This window comes from Clupea harengus, chromosome 20, assembly GCF_900700415.2.
Source record: "Clupea harengus chromosome 20, Ch_v2.0.2, whole genome shotgun sequence".
Taxonomy (NCBI): Eukaryota; Metazoa; Chordata; class Actinopteri; order Clupeiformes; family Clupeidae; genus Clupea; species Clupea harengus.
Genome location: NC_045171.1, coordinates 21,959,138 through 21,976,637, shown reverse-complemented (window position 1 = coordinate 21,976,637; position 17,500 = coordinate 21,959,138). Strand labels below are relative to the sequence as shown.

General features: G+C 45.7%; 2 protein-coding genes across 3 annotated transcripts in view; one reads left to right on the top strand and one right to left on the bottom strand.

Annotated features, from left to right (window-relative positions):
- The window catches only part of cebpg (CCAAT enhancer binding protein gamma), a 20,763-nt gene extending 7,858 nt beyond the window's left edge, over positions 1 to 12,905 (bottom strand). Inside the window, exons 1-3 of one of the 2 annotated variants that reach the window (XR_004165974.2) lie at positions 12,759 to 12,905; positions 10,601 to 10,854; positions 9,483 to 10,152 (exon numbers count right to left, since the gene is read on the bottom strand). Coding sequence is in view for 1 of the 2 variants with exons in the window: in XM_012828778.3 (XP_012684232.2) it covers positions 9,715 to 10,152; positions 10,601 to 10,711 (549 nt within the window). In the remaining variant the exon portion in view is untranslated. Of the gene's footprint in view, positions 1 to 8,689; positions 10,153 to 10,600; positions 10,855 to 12,758 lie in introns of those variants that run through there. The other variant, XM_012828778.3, reaches the window with a different exon arrangement.
- A 76-nt stretch (positions 12,906 to 12,981) lies between these two features.
- Positions 12,982 to 17,500, top strand: part of cebpa (CCAAT enhancer binding protein alpha) — a 4,968-nt gene continuing 449 nt past the window's right edge. Inside the window, exon 1 of the mRNA XM_012828765.3 lies at positions 12,982 to 17,500. This exon is cut by the window's right edge and continues 449 nt beyond it. Coding sequence (XP_012684219.1) covers positions 16,057 to 16,944 — 888 coding nt within the window. The 5' untranslated portion in view covers positions 12,982 to 16,056 and the 3' untranslated portion in view covers positions 16,945 to 17,500.

Genomic DNA, 17,500 nt, shown 5'->3' with positions numbered 1-17,500 from the left:
ACACACACACACACACACTCACACTCTCTCCCCCCTCTGTCTCACACATATTTACACACACATATGCAGAAACACAGACACACACACATGCACACACCCACACATATACACTCACACACACACACTAACACACAAATTTTTTCACACACACACACTAACACACATATGCTTTCACACACACACACACACACACACACACACACACCCTCAGTACATCTTCAGTCCATATATCCTGTAGCCTTCATGCATTACATGTGAGTTTCTGTTTTCTTTAGGGAAGACCAAAGCAGAGGAGCTCCACTGAGACACACACACACACACACACACACACACACATTCACACACACTCCACTGAGACTTGATCACTGGGAGAGATCGCACAAGGTCAGAGCAGATTAGCCCATCTCCAACACACACACCAACTTCAGTTACACACACACCTGTAACCCCCCCCCCCCCTTATCTTTCTCTCTCTCTCTCACACACACACACACACACACACACACACTTTTCCCTCTGACGTGTTGAGGGAAAATCACACACATTTAAACACACACACACACCCTGATCTCCTGAATCCCCTCTTCTCAGCAGTCATGAAACCCTGAGATGATAGCCCTCACTGGCCAGCTGTGTCTCATAGTGATGGAGATCATTTCAGAGCACTGTTAATGACTTAAGAATATATGAATCAAGTGCCTTGTATTAATATATTCCTTGTATGAATCATGTGCTTATGAAAGCAGGAACATGGCTTTTCTGTGTGCGTGTGTAACTTAGATTATTAGGTGCCACTTAGTCTGCATATGTTCAAGAGCATGTTTAGACCAGAGGTGATAAGAAGGGTCGAACTGTGCTTCTTCCGAACTTCCATCCTTGCCTCAGACGTCAGAGATCCACCACGTGGTTATCCCTGCTGAACGCTCAACTTCTGTCTATATAAACCTTGTGGGATGTGTTTATCAGGGCTTCACTTTCAGCCTTGTGCTGGGAGTGAGCCCGATTGCAATTGTTGTTTGTCTAATAAATATACTTATATGCAGCTCCGGAGTCCTGAGGTAACTAGGCTGAATTTTCACCTAACATATTTGGGGGCTCGTGACCGGGATTCCAACAACCTCATCGACTCTCCACGCTGGCCTAATCATCAGGACCTAAACCGTACGGAGGAGTACAAGACTCCGTTTTTCTAAAGACCTCCAACTTGAATTGGAAGGAGGCCAGGGCCTGCCAGCGAGGAGAGCCGAGAGTGAAGGAATTGAATTAGACTATAGGTGGTGGACTCTGAGCTGTGAGTATATTGTTTGTTTGTTGTGCGTGCACGCTAGTATAGTTTATGTGGAGTTAAAGCAGCGTCGGAAATACACGAGGGCAAAGGGCAAAACTGCCCCTAAGAAATATAATTTTGCCCCTGATATCACTAGGAGAGGGGCAAAAAATGCCCCTATAATTTCCTCTAATAATAATTTAATGAACTTGTCAAAAACATCGTAGCCTATATGACCCAGTCCAGTTGCCATAAAATGTTTTAGATTTTCGCCTTGACTGATGTTGCGCGTGCGTGAAGAACCAAACGTTCTAACGAAAAATATAAATGGAGCGCTTCTTAATCAGACCTGTGACTGCGAGTGTGAGGAGAAATGAGGATCAGCAAACACAGTCTCCGTCACCATCTCAGGTTCCAAAAGATAACATTTTCATTCGAAAAATGGAAGCTATATTGGCTTGGGGTGGAGGATGACGACGACGAGAAAAATACACACATTTTTTTCCATGCATGTCGGATTTGTGGACAACGAGTTGCCAATCGTTGTCAATCCAGCACAGGCACACTGACTTCATCAAGGGGAGCGAAAACATAAAGAAATACATGGCCTTTTGTCACCAGGCGCCAAGCAACACGCCATCGCCTACGGTGAATGATAACTAGTAATAATATTTTTTTTAATTATTTAGTTCGGTTTAGCTAGTTAAACATTAGCTAGTTAAACGTTAGTTAGCTAACATTAGCTAGCTCTGATAGTGCGTTAGCTACAAAGGCTTGCTTGCAAGCTAGCTAACTAGTCCTATCTGTATTTCCTGTACTATGGTAGGTACATGATTAAAGGTAAGAAAAAAATCAATAAATATAATAAGTTAGCAGCAGGTGGCTCAGTGGTTAGCACTGTCGCCTCACAGCAAGAAGGCCCTGGGTTCGAATCCTGGTCGTTCCAGGTCGTTCCAGGCCATTTCTGTGTGGAGTTTGCATGTTCTCCCCGTGCCTGCGTGGGTTTACTCCGGGTACTCCGGTTTCCCCCACCATCATAAAGACATGCATTGCATCGTATGAATATGAATGAATGTTGGTGGTGGTCGGAGGGGCCGTTGGCGCTGATTGGCAGCCACGCTTCTGTCAGTCTGCCCCAGGGCAGCTGTGGCTACTGAGGTAGCTTACCATGACTGTGTATGAATGACTGCTGGACTCTGGACTCTGTAAAGCGACTTCGGGTATATAGAGAAGCGCTATATAAGATTGAATTGATTGATTGATTGATTGATAAAAAAAGAAAGACAAAACTTATAATAGTTGTTTAAATAATGTAATAATAACAATAAATAACCACATAAGAAATAAGAATACAATTGAATATGATTGTCTGATTTATGTTTTCTGTTTGTTTTTTGTTCAAAAAATCTAAGAAAACACTTTGAATTTGTAGAGTACTGCTTAATGGTCTTATTATTGCCTTTTGATGACAATCCCCATATACTCTAAGCCTAAATAAGTATGTTTATTATTTTGAACATAGTTAAATGTTATTTCACAAGTTTCAAAAAGTGCCCCCAATTTTATTTTAAATGCCCCTGGATTTCAGTCAGTGGGGGCAAAAATTGCCCCCTAAAAAATATGTAAATTTCCTACCCTTCCTTCCTAAAGACATAACTTTTGTGGAGCCATTTAAGGCTAAAGTTAGAGAGACTCTGTTGTGTGTTTTATGTGGAGTAAGAGACTAACTTTTGTGGAGTCGTTTAATTGACTAAAGTTAGAGACGCTCCGTTCACAGGAACCTGTGAGGCTGAAACCAAGGTTGGGCCAGGAGATTGGGTCCTAATCAACAGCCTCAAAAGAAAACACTGCCGCTCGCCCAAGTGGGACAGACCATACCAAGTGTTACTGTCAACATCTACCACAGTCAAAATAGCGGAGAGAGTCACCTGGATACATCTAACCATTGTAAACGAGTAAGCCTTCCTTAGAAAGAAACAGAGGATAAGAGCTGTCTTCCTCTACAGTTTTCCAAGGCCGGGCCACTGTGACAGAAGTCCAGCTACAAAGGGGATTCTTTGCGTTAGGCAATTTTTCGTCTCAAACCTGGTGAAGAAAACTACACTGTCCAGTGGGGTAAAAGAGCTTAGTGGAGACTGGGAGGGAGGAGCGGTCCTTTCTCTGTGAAGTCATGGGGAGTTACAAGGGGAAAATTAAACAACGTGTGGAACTTTTGATAATAACTGTACTGCTCTACATTTTGACACTGTTAGCATATTGATCACAATAGGCACCGGTCTTGGTCAAATGTCCGCGATGGGGCCTGTCCAAAGATCATCCGTGATGGGGGAACCAGACTGCCCAAACACACTTTCCACAAAGAGACTGTTTACATTTTCCTGCCCAGTAATATTCAACAGCCGATGTGTTCTGCAGAATGCCTGATGGGGAACAGGGCCTTCAAGGACACAGCAAAGAGGCCTTGTTTGAATGTTATCTGAAGCCTAGGCGAGCTAATGGGCCTCATTTATAAAATGTTGCGTAGAAACCATCCTCCATTTGATCTAAGACATTTTCTGAAATGATCGTAAGTGTGATTCAGAGAAAACGAACGTACGCACAAAAAAACACGTGTACGCCAATCCGTCAGTTATAAATCACAAATGATCGTGGAATGGTGCCAACTGAATCTCCGCCCTCAAAACGCCCCTACTTAATCTAATTAGTAGTGCTGTCAGTTAAACGCGTTATTAACGGCGTTAACTCAAACCCATTTTAACGGCGTCATTTTTTTTTTAGATTAACGTTCTTTTGGCCTCGCAAACTGTGTAGTAGGCTAACTTACGGTTTGAGTGAATGGTGAGCGCGATACGGCGAAATGAATCATAAAAAGCTTCTGAATGGAAAGTTTACTTTTAAAAGTTGTGTTGTGCAAAAGAAGCGCGCTTCACTAATGTCTGAAAATGTCAACAGGCAGCTGGCTGAAAGCAAAGAAGTAGTAGGCTTACCTTTTATTGGTAACCTAACTGTTACGTTCATTGTTTCTGAAATAAGAGGCCTGACTGCTATGTTCCCAGCAAACTTGAAAAAAAGAAAATATTAAGCCATGGTTTAACTGCACCTTGTCCTTGTTTACCTGAAATGTGCACTTTATAATTTTATTTTGTACCGCCCTGTTTGGCAATGTTGGTTTTCAATAAAATAAAACATTTTCATAAAGCAAGCCAATCCACTTTTTCATGTTGATAAGGGCATTCAAATAAAAATGATGGAAAAAATAAATAAATGAAGGGACATTTAGAATAGATAAAAATGTGCGATTAATCGTGATTAATTTTGAGTTAACTATGACATAAATGCGATTATTCGAGATTAAATATTTTAATCGTTTGACACCACTACTAATTAGCATATTCTCAATGCACAAACGGAGGCATGCTCAATGCACAAACTCTCTGTGACAATGGCAAGCAAGAAAGAAACATGTAAAAAGAAGAATTATAGTGAGGCTGAAATCGACGTTCTGCTGATGGAAGGGCAGATGCGGGCCAAAACATTGTTCGAAAGCCTGTCTGGTGGCGTAATGGCAAAAGCAAAGTATGTGGCATGGTCACGTCTCCTGCGGCACGAGCAGCACCAGAAGCCGCATCTGCGGCAGCAGCACCTGCTGCACCAGCATCGGGGCCTCGTCGGCCATCACCAGCTTCCTCTTCTCATTCACAAAGGGACTTGAATGAGTCTGTTGCCGAACTCTGTCTGCTATTGAGGGTTCTTTGAACAAACGTGCCTAAATAAAACATTCTGAAGAAAATGTGAACATGTGTGCATTTAGTCTTATCAACATTATTTACCTGTTGGTATAGTTGGTGAATCAGTTCCCGTCTTCTCAGCGCAGTGATGTGCGTGTTCCAGTCAGCTGGGATTGGAGGGTGGTCATCTTGGTCCATGCGCATTTCGTCTTCTCCTAGCTCTATGCCATGGCTTAGACAGATGTTGTGAAGCACACAACAGGCTAGGATGATCTGGCAAACCTTTTCGGGGTCATATAGCAGTCTCCCTCCCGATGCATCCAATCATCGCCACCTTCCCTTCAGCATGCCTATGCTGCGCTCCACTACCGACCGCGCACGGGCATGTGCTGTATTGAAGTGGGCTTCCTAGGCTGTCTGAGTGTGCGCAATTGGAACCCTGTTTTACGCAGGAAATCCTCTTTCACATTTCGCTGTTCCTGAGCACTGTATGGAAATGTAATACATTTCGGACATAGAGGGATAATACCGCGAAAAATATCGGGCAAATTTCTGCTTAAAGACGACTGGGATATACCCGACTGGTCTCCAATTTCTCGTTGGAACGTTCCTGTAGCCAGGAACCCAAGAATAGACTAAACCTGAACCTGAACGGGTATGGCCTGGTTGCATCAGGTGCGTCTCTGTAGATGAGGGCCCATTTGGGCACAAAGCTCTAACAGAGCCGTTCTTGGCAAGCGGTACCTGCTTATCAGCCATACATCATCGTGCGCGATCACGAAAAACCCTTTCTCTCCTTATTGCGCGGTTGGCAATATCCTCTAACAACGCCAATGCAGCCATATCTCCTACTGAAAACTGTCACTATCAGGATTTGTATAGGCTATAAATTGAGCAAAATGTTTTACACGTGTGGAATTAAAATGAATACCTATAAGACGTGAATTTCATTCATGTATGAATTATTCAAATTGTTTAATTGATTTTATTGAGCGAAACATTCATTTGGCCTTTTACCATTAGCCCTAATGGTGACGGTGGTGGTGACGATGATGATGATGAAACTGGAGAGTTCCAAATTCCTGCAGTACTCCAGTATTGCCACAAAGAAATGTACTTACGCGAACTAGAACAGACGTAGAGATATGTCCTTTTCCACGGCCAAACCGGTTTTTATAAATCTGTACTTTGACGTGGATTTGATCGCACGATCACTCTAAGATCAAATCTGTGCGTAAGTACGTTTTATAAATGAGGCCCATTTGACACACACACAGTTGACACCCACTATGTTGGCCTACAAGTGCAAAGTATACAAATGTGTGATGAGAAATATTATGACATTTTAAACGATTGACTTATGATGATATGGAGTGATGCTCAGTAATGATCTCTGTTCCGAAAATCCATGTGATGAAGCTCAGAGTGATGATTTTGAGGTTATCCATGGAAATTGATAATTGACGAATTAAGAAAGATGATTTGTGATTTTGATTGTGATTTTGAATTATCCATTGACAGGGATAAAAGGAGGGACTGATGGAGATAATTTCCAAGCACTGTTAATGACTATATGAAACAAGTGCCTTGTATTAATATATTCCTTGTATGAATCATGTGCTTATGAAAGCAGCAACATGGCTTTTCTGTGTGCGTGTGTAACTTAGATTATTAGGTGCCACTTAGTCTGCATATGTTCAAGAGCATGTTTAGACCAGAGGTGATAAGAAGGGTCGAACTGTGCTTCTTCCGACCTTGTGCAAAACTTCCATCCTTGCCTCAGACGTCAGAGATCCACCACGTGGTTATCCCTGCTGAACGCTCAACTTCTGTCTATATAAACCTTGTGCGATGTGTTTATCAGGGCTTCACTTTCAGCCTTGTGCGGGGAGTGAGCCCGATTGCAATTGTTGTTTGTCTAATAAATATACTTATATGCAGCTCCGGAGTCCTGAGGTAACTAGGGTGAATTTTCACCTAACACATAGGGACACTCACAAACACACACACACACACACACACACACAACCCAGACCAGGAGTGTGTGCACAGAGATACAGAGTGTGTTTGAGTTTTCACTCTCCCACACACACACACACTCTCACACACATACACAAACACAATACAATATACAAATGCAATTCATACAAATACTTGAAAAAGAAAAATCACTTTTTTGACTGAATGTTGCATTAAAATATTGTCTGTATCACCCATTCGTCACCTTTGCGTAAGGAAAGACCAAGTGGCATCTTCATATCAACATTTGTGTGTGTGTGTGTGTGTGTGTGCTAAGGTAAGACCAAGTGGCATCTTCATATCAACATTTGTGTGTGTGTGTGTGTCTCTGTGTGTGTGTGTGTGCCAAGGTAAGACCAAGTGGCATCTTCATATCAACATTTGTGTGTGTGTGTGTGTGTCTGTGTGTGTGTGCTAAGGTAAGACCAACTGGCATCTTCATATCAACATTTGCTCTGCTGAAACCAACGCTTCATAGTTGCAGTCTTTTAATGAATGCAAGTCAAGGCACACACAAATGTTGATATGAAGATGTCCCTGAGTGTGTGTGTGCCTATTCATCAAGACCCCCCTGAGTATGTAGGCCTATTGGAGCACTCCACCCCCGAGTGTGTGTGCCTATTGGTCAAGACCCCCGAGTGTGTGTGCCTATTGGTCAAGACCCCCGAGTGTGTGTGCCTATTGGAGCCCTCAAGTTTCTCAGGAAACAAGTTGGCTCCCCGATTTGTAAAACTATGCTCTGGTGCGACCCCTAACCTTTACCTGTCGTCAGGTGAGGCTTGCTCATACAGGAAACAGGAAGTCACGCTGAAGAAGACTCTGTCCTTACCTTTTCCTCAGGTAAGGCACGGCCTGTACAGGAAGCAGGAAGTCACGCTGAAGAAGACTCTGTCCTTACCTTTTTCCTCAGGTAAGGCATGGCCTGTACAGGAAGCAGGAAGTCACGCTGAAGAAGACTCTGTCCTTACCTTTTCCTCAGGTAAGGCACGGCCTGTACAGGAAGCAGGAAGTCACGCTGAAGAAGACTCTGTCCTTACCTTTTTCCTCAGGTAAGGCACGGCCCGTACAGGAAACGATTACCCATTGCCACGCAGCGATTTACCAGTCACCAGTTTACTACCTTCCCTTCACCCGACACCTCACATGGGGGCCAGCCATGCAACACGACCTTGGACGGGGTTGTGACCTTGAGTTCTGGCTGGAACAGCAACCCTGATGACGTGACGTTGGCACTGTGAGACTCTGACTCACGACTGAGGAGAGTGGCCACAGGGTTATTAAAGGTCATAAAGTGGGTATGATCCAGATTTATGAGTGTGAGAGTGTGTGTGTGAGGACATTCTCCTAGGTAAATAAGGAATATCAGTAAAGCTGATAGATTGCAGTTTAACTCCGTCAAATAAAAGCATCTGCTATTAATGTAAATAATAAATAACTGTAGATGTACATTATCAATAACTTTAGATCAGAAGCCATTATCGCTAAGACGCACACACACACACACACACACACACACACACACACACACACACACACACACACACACACACACACACACACACACACACACACACACACACACACACACACACACACACACACACACACACACACACACACACAGTTCTCCAGTGTTGGGCTCTGCACCCAGTAACAGAATGAAGAGATGCAAATCTGAGGTTTGTATTCAATTTTAATTTACAATTCACAATAATACCCCCATAAAACTCTTATAAAAAAAGCTAGGAGACCCTAGTCATGATAGAATGCTGCACAGCAACATCAACAGCTCAGCAAGACGTCAATCAAATATCGAACGTCAATCAAATATCAAACGTCAATCAAATACTCATCCAACATTCGCCTGGAAATTAGTCGAGACTTTGTCTGTTTTTTTTTTTTCTTTTCTTTTTTTTTCTCTTTTACATAAAAGTATCTCTGCTTTACAATCGAGCCAAATACCATTTCAGCTGAAGTCGCTCAGGACGCCAGGGTGTGGTCAAGCGTCTGAAACGTCTTCCTGCCCCATGTTTGTAGTGCAACATTCAAGAGGAGCGCCGCCAGCTCCCCCTTGTCATAGAAAACCCCGGGTAGAAAAGCAGAGGAGGTGGGGGGAGGTGTGAGGAGGTGCTGTCAGTCGTGGGGGGGGCACACACACTCGTGGAAACTCTGTGCGCAGACAAGGCCGTGTGGTGAGGCTACGGAGCAGCCTGAGGTCAAGGGTCGATTAGATAGATCAGAACAAAAAAATACACACACCTGCGTGTGTGTGTGTGTGTGTGTGTGTGTGCGTGTGTGTGCGTGTGTGTGAGTGAGCACATTGGTTCTGGTGAGGGCCAGTGCTAATGGGTCTGAGGTCCTGATCATAGCGGAGCTGAAACATACCAGGGGTCAGGGTTCAGGGGTCAAACACCCTGTGCTATGACCTCAAGTCACTGAAACATCTTGAAACCTCTGTCTGGGGTCACACACACACACACCCACAAAGACACAGACACTACAAAAAGCAGAAAAGTCTGTTCCCTGTTCCTCATTCCCAGAACCAGATGAGAACCCAACCTGACAGTACAAAGACAACGCATGATAGAACCCCAGAAAGAACAGAACAGCATAGGACTACAGCCAACAGAACGACAGGGTGAGGAAGAGGAAGGTCATGCAGTGTTGGAGGAGAGCAGTTGGGGGGGGCGTCTGGGGTCCTCACTGGCCCACACCACTGCTGCTGCTCTTGTTGTTGTTGCTATTGTTGTTGTTGTTGTTGTTGTTATTGTTGTTGTGCGGGGGTGCGCCGCAGGCCTCGCTGGCGGCGGCGGCGACGGCGGCGCTGGGGGGGGCGTTGTCGGCCAGGTTGTGGGCGTGCTCCAGGAAGAGGTCTTTGAGCACGCTCAGCTCCTTGCTCAGCAGCTTGATCTTGGCCTCCAGCCGCTCGTTCTCCTCCTTGAGCTCGTTGACGCGCTGCTGCGTGTCCGCCGCCTTCTGCTTGCTCCGCATGCGGCTCTTCTTCACCGCCAGGTTGTTGCGCTCGCGCCGCTGGCGGTACTCGTCGCTCTCCTTGTCCGCCGACGCGCCCTTCTTCATGCGGCTGGGGGGTGCCGCCTTGCCCCCGCCGCCAGAGCTCACAGGCACCAGCTGGGGCACCTAAAACACAACACACACACACACTCACAGGATTAGGAAACCCTCATCAGAGCACACTAACATTCAATTGGCTGCCTAGTGTCCTAAAGTATTAGAGCAAGCCTGGTAGTGCTACGTGCTGAACTCACAGGCATCTGCTGGGGCACCTAACACACTAACAGTAGGGAATCAGGACCCCGTTAGATTGGCTGGAATGCTTGTGTAAGGGGTATAGGCATATAAGGATGTCTGGAGTGTCTGTTTGTTTTTAATGTAAAGTATTGTATAGAGGTGTGTGTGTGTGTGTGTGTGTGTGTGTGTGTGTGTGTGTGTCAGGGTCGATCGTAAGACAAGAACACATTATGGTCATACTTCAGGAGAATGTGTGGGGGTGTGTATAAAGTGTATAGGCACAGTGGGAATGTGTTCAGATGTGTGTGTGTGTGTGTGTGTGTGTGTGTGTGTGTACCTGTTGCAGTCCCCCTCCAGTGGGGAGGGTGGTGCTGGAGAGTGTCTGGCTCTGGATGACGCTGACGCCGTTCTGGTCTGTCATTGGCTTCTGCTGTGACGGCATGCTCATCTGAATCTGCTCCAACCAACCCTGGCTCTCTCTCGCTCGCTCTCTAGCGCTCTCTGCTGGTGTCAGTGCTGGCGCGCGTCACAGGTTAGAGGGGCAGGGCGTCCAGGTGTGGGAAGCACCACTGCACTAGAGCTGCACACAACCTGCAGAATGGACAGGACACACACACACACAGCATTACAAAACACACATACACCAAAGCGAACAATAATGCTATGACCCTTCAGCGTGACATACTCATCATGTCCACAAGGGGCAGCATCACAGTGCTGAGGGTGGCACTGTGGAATATGATTCACTTAATAACTAATTAACTAACTAATTAACTAAGCCTCCTACAAGCCCCACCTAACACTGCCTAAAACCTCAGGAGACCCAGTCCCTCAGGAGGATCCCCATGGCAACAGGAAGAGGAAAGAGAGTGTGTGTATGTGTGTGTGTGTGTGTGTGTGTGTGCGTGTGTGTGTATGTGTGTGTGCATTTCTGCACGGGGGGGGGGGGGGGGGGGGGGACAGGGAAGGAGGAAACCAGATCAGTGTAAAGCAGTGATACACCCACAGGGATACACAAAGCACAGGGCGTGGGAGTGCAAACACACACACACACACACGCGCACACACCACACACACACACACAGAAGCTGGACCTAAAACAGAGCTGGCCCAGACCAACAGAATCAGCTTCAAAGCTGCACTCTGGTTGCATTCCACCCTGCTACTGCAAGTTACTGATTCAATAACACATGTGCCACTGACTACTGTGTGTGTGTGTGTGTGTGTGTGTGTGTGTGTGTGTGTGTGTGTGTGTGTGTGTCACTGACTACTGGGTGTGTGTGTGAGTGTGAGTGTGAGTGTGTGTGTGTGTGTGTGCCATTGACTACTGGGTTGGTGTTTTATGGTTAGCATGTTATTTGGTTAAGTCCAACCGACTGTCCTCGTTGGTATGACAGGATATATCAAGTTACTGTTCCCACTTTATTGTCTTGCGATGACTGAAATATTTTCATTATTATCATTTCTAAATTATCATTTTAGCGCCACATAATAAGATGCTTTTATGTTCAAGGGCCAGCTGACCTCGTAGCGGCGGTCAGCAACTGGGATGTATGGCTTTATTCGCACAGCACGTATTAAATATGCAGCATAACACCGCCAGTACGGGCTAGCCCAGAGTTGCCACTGATTGCATCATCGCAGCCTGCTCCCCCGCCCGCCCGCCCGCGCCTTTGTGCCTTGCAAGAGGGAAACTCCGGAGTCAGACGCAGCTTCCCAGCAAATCATCACTTTCCAGACGCTGTGTGTTTTTAAACTAACTCACTTCCATCACTAACACTGGCCGACTGAATTCAATCTGAAATGGTTATACACCGAGCTAATTATTCCATGGCACCATCAGCAGACCCAGATCATGTTTATGATACTCTGCTGCTGCTTATCTCCAGACGGGGAATACCGCTAGCTAACGTTAGCTAGCACACCATGCTAACATAAACAGCTACTCCAACTAACTGTAAGATGTCACCAGTTGTCTCTTTGTCCCTTCCACACATCAGAGTATCATCATCACAATGACGTTATTTTTTCGCGATAACACCAACTGTCAGGCTATTTAGAGTTAACGCTGGATTGAAAGTTGGCCGTCTCGCTTTGGTAGACACGGTCCTGTCGTTACTAAGCTAGCTAGCCACTGAGGTTGCGTGATTGCAAAACCCCTAGCGATACCTAGCGAGCTAACATGTTAGCAAGCTATTGGAGACCACAGTCCACGTCAACTAGTACCTTCCATCTCCCTGTCTCACACAATGGGACTAGCATAGACCGATGCTGGTTTGTCAAAGACCCCTCCGATTTTGTAGACAATATTTTCACACATGGTGTGATGACAAATGTATAGAACTAGTTGACATAACAATGAAAAAAATATAGTTAAACCGTATAAAGTTCAGACGTCTTTAGCTCGAAGCTGCTAACTGACTTTTACACTTTTCTGACAGGCAACGTTACATTGGTAAAATCGGATAGAAACTCTCCAACTGAACACAAATTACCTTCAGAATGTTAACGTCTTCTCAATCGTCCATCGATCGGCCAAGGTACACCAAAAATCCAGATCTGTTTATAATAAAAGTAGCTAGCTCGCAGAAGTCTGTTATTGTTTAGCTAGTTCATTGGGAGCCGCTTGAGAAGTATTGCGAAATCGTTTTTCCTTGTAGGGGCATCTACCAACTCAACCAATGAGAGGGCCCTATGCGAAGACATGATGCAATACACAAAGTGATCGACAGTAAGTCTCACCAATTGCAAAGCAATCTTTTAGTTTCGAGTGTTTATGTAAGAAAATATTCTGTCATTGGGACAATCATAGCAACAGTGACTTCATTTTGGCATACAAGAGATAAAACAAGGATGTTCTTTACTAACGACACGTTTTTCAAGTATAACAACATAGTTTACATGAACATCTAAAAACGATAACAGTATAATACAAGCCATATAGACAAGGAGATAGGCCCACATATAAAACATTTCAACGGATTTATTTAGGCTATTAATCTGGTAGTCTAAATGCTTCGATTTTTTGAGAGATGTCATCAGCACCTTGCTAAAAGACTGGATATGGTGAGCTGAAGGCTACACACACTAAATGGACAGGATTATGGAAACACTGTCTTTTCTCCGTATCTCCAAATCGGTGGTGAGTCCAACGGCGTTTTACTCCCAGTGACACAAAAACCCCAGCCGTCAGCAAATTTAGAGAGGTTGGGAGTGTTCTCTCGAAGTGCGCCCTCTGTTCCTCGGGTTGTGCATGACAAGGAAGTTCGCCTCATCCGAGACTGAGGGCGTGAGGTTCCACAACTGTTGACCGAAGGTTCTTTTCAGAGTCACGGCGCTACCGCTGCTCCTTGGCCATTATGAGAGGGAGCCATTCATGCAGCATGTTGTTTTATTGTGAGGACAGTCTGGATTCTCCAGATGTGCCATCATTTGATACGATCTGTCTTGCTCAAGTTTTATATAACTGCCCTCATGAAAATCAGATTAAATAATTGTGATTTTTATTAACTTGGTTTAAAACTTCTACACGTATGTAAAAGATAAATTGATGAAACTGAGGATACCTTTTCATAAACATGTAGCTAGGGGAGAAGGTCTGTAATCTGGAGATATCAGAACCATGATGGTAGGGTCTTCTATGATTTACCCATTTAAAAAATAGTTGTCTATATACATGAAATAACATGCATTATGCAAGAATTCTGACGTTTCATCTCATTTAATACCACATTTCTCGACTTGATCAGATAGATTAGCGCCTAGCATTATTGGCTCCTAGCATCACTGGAAAAGGTGAGTCCTGTTGTGAGTTACCCTTCAAGACTGAAGGCTGAACACATGTGCGAATTGCAGAGGTCGAGATGCAGGGATGTGAACACAGGCCAATACATTAACAAAGATTATAACTTTGCTTATATTTGATGTGTTTTAAAAAAAAAAAAAAAACCTGATCACTCTAATTGCATTGATGCACAAACAAGTGACTCTCATTGCAATGTATACATTCTGCTCTAGGCTACGTCTTCCGACGTGTGTTCTGTGTCCAAGCAGTCTGGACATGAGTAATTGAGCCAAACTAAAGGGTGTGGAGATGGGCGCAGAGATGAAAGCAGTTTATGATTGTGGAGAAATCATTCATGTTATTAAAAAAAAGCAGATTGCTCGACCATACTTCGTTGCATAAACTAGCAGCTCGAAAAGGGCAGTTCCTGCAGTTTACTTTGATATGCGATTCAGGAGGAGGCATCGAGTAGGCCTAGTACTTGGAGATAAATTTAACCGTGAGGTGTGGTTTTGCAGGTTTGCTTAACGCAGGCTGCGTCCAGCGGATTAACACGTTTAGGCGCGCACGAGTCACGACTCCACAGAGGGACACAGGTGCAGACGAACTCCTCAGCCATCTGATGTAGACTCGTTTCCAGGAAATATGAATCATTCCTAAAATCAGACGTATCCAAAATATCGACTCAATGGCTCCACTTGGAATGGTGCATAGTAGGCTATCTGTTGGCGCAGGGCACGGACAAATACATCTGCACTCTGACCACTCCAAGATTACCCCTGTCCAACTTCTCAATTCCACGGAGGGACTTCACCGTCAGCAGAGCCCTTTCACGCCAAAATCAGCAGCATAATTTAATGGTAGGCTAGTCCATGGGTATACAGAGCTCGGCTGAGATCACCCCACCCTTTTCCTCTCCCATGTATAGAACAGGCAGGCGTGAAATAGAAACACGCTCATCGCGCCCTATTCATTTTTATTTTTCTGGAACAATTAATAGTTACAGGCTTACTTGACAGTGCGCGTGCGTTTAATCTGTCCGCGCCCGTTTGACCACAGAGCACGTCTGGCCAGTGCGCGCAGCTCTAACTGAGAGCGTGCATTTCCATCCATCTTTTCATGAGAACGAGTCCGTTACCGCCGCTGACCGACGGTTACGGGCTCGAGTTGTTACTAAAAAAAAGTGATCAAAGATTACTTCTGTAAAAAAAAAAAAAAAAAGAATCTGGTATTGTTTGCCCTTCTGTCGTCTTTTTCAATGCACAGGGAGTTTCTGTGTTGAAGTTTAGACCAATACATTATGTCACCTGCGTTATTTGTGTAAACGGTCAGAAATGGCCAGAAAAAGGATTATGTATGCATATTAACAGGTCATCTAGGCTGCTGTTTGCCTGTCTCTGCCTGATTGTTCGACTTCGGCTATTTAAAACATCACTGGTTAGTTATTAAAAGTAATCACGGCATTAGTGTAGGCCTTATACAGCTCTACAATAAGTAATTTAATAACAACAGACATTGAAAATATTATTCAGATGTGACCAATAGTGTCTGTAATTGAGCTTACTGGCCCAGATGATCGAGACCAAACATCATTCTCAAATAAAAAATGTGGACGAGCATCCTCATTCAGTTGAAAGAGTCCATTGATATCGATGTGTGACTGTTGCGTGGAGAGGGCGAGCGCTAGGACCCTGGGCGCGCAGCTGCGTTCACTGTATAAATAAGCGAGTTAATCAGCAGGCTGTCAGTGTCAGAGCAGGGACCTCCAACCAACACAAGGTGTGCGAGTGGACGCTAAACTTTCACGGCACCACAGGCAGAGTATCCCCGTACACCCTCGGTCAGGCTTCCAGTCACAGTCCGCCCGTGGCGCATCGACCTGTCCCTGCTCCAGCGCTCCTACGGGTCTTCTCCGTGCCTGTTCCTCTAGCCAGCGCGGCTGACTCTGGTACTGCTACAAGCTGGATTCCCGGAGCTCATCACCATGTCTGGCGGGCTATAGATACTCCATGGAGCAGCCGAACCTGTACGAGGTCGCCCCACGACCCCCCCTGCCCAGCCTTGGACAGAACCAGCAAAGCGCCTTCTGCTACAAAGACCAGTCCAGCGCCTCCGCCGGGGACCTCAGCGAGGTGTACGAGAACGAGAACTCCATTGACATAGCTGCCTACATCGACCCTGCAGCTTTTAACGACGAGTTCCTCGCCGACTTATTTCACAACAGCTCCAAACAAGAGAAACTCAAGATGGCAAGCGGAGACTACGACTACCCGCACGGCGTTCAAGGCGCTTCGGGACAGTCGCAACAGGCGTACGGCTGCATGGCATACATGGACGCCAAGCTGGAGCCCATCTACGACAACCCGCCCCCACGCATGAGACCCCTGGCGATTAAACAGGAGCCTCGGGAAGAGGACGACCTCGGCCACGCGATGCCACCTACTTACCACCACTCTCAGCTGCACTCGCAGCATCTGCCTCACCTGCAATACCAAATAGCGCACTGTGCGCAGACTACCATGCACCTTCAGCCGGGCCACCCCACGCCCCCCCCGACCCCTGTCCCGAGCCCGCACCACCAGCAGAGCGGGCTTCCCGGCGGGGGAATGAAGATGATGGGCTCAAGTGACCGGGGGAAGTCCAAGAAAAATGTCGACAAGAGCAGCGTCGAGTACCGCCTGCGGAGGGAGCGGAACAACGTCGCCGTGAGGAAGAGCCGGGACAAGGCGAAAATGCGCAACGTCGAGACGCAACACAAGGTGATAGAGTTGTCGTCGGACAACGATAGACTACGGAAACGGGTGGAGCACCTCAGCCGGGAACTGGAGACTTTACGAGGTATCTTCAGACAGCTGCCCGACGGCTCGTTCGTCAAGTCTATGGGGAACTGTGCCTAGGAGAGGACTTTGGAACTTGTTGGACTAATAGTGGTCGGGCGGTGGGTAACGGACGGCTGGATAAACTCACCGTGGTAGACCTTTAAACCTTTTAAACTCTGTTTAAAAAAGCCAGGCAGCTGTTGGTGTATGTATGTGCCTTTTGTACAAAACGATAAGCTCATCTCCACACTTTTAAACAGTGGACTAATTATTGTGTTGCGTCCTGTGTCAGAATGTGTGCTTGCTCCGCTGAACTGTAAGTGGAGCTGAAGTAGGAGTTCAAGTCGTATCTCAACAGTAGATCTCTACATATGCCTTCCTGCCAAACTGTACCTTCATTGCTGGAGCTGTTGAATTGTGGCGTGCACAAGGCTTCGCCTTTATTGTGTAATACAGAAGGCGGTATGATTTTCTTATGTCAGTAATATCTTGTCATTTTTTTTGTCTGAGTCTGAGTCTGATGGACGAGTTCACAAAAAAACACCGGTCACCAGAAAGCAACAGTCGTTTACTGTGGTAATTGCCCAGTCGTACCAGCAGGTTTTGTATGCACTAAATGTCATCCAAAACGACC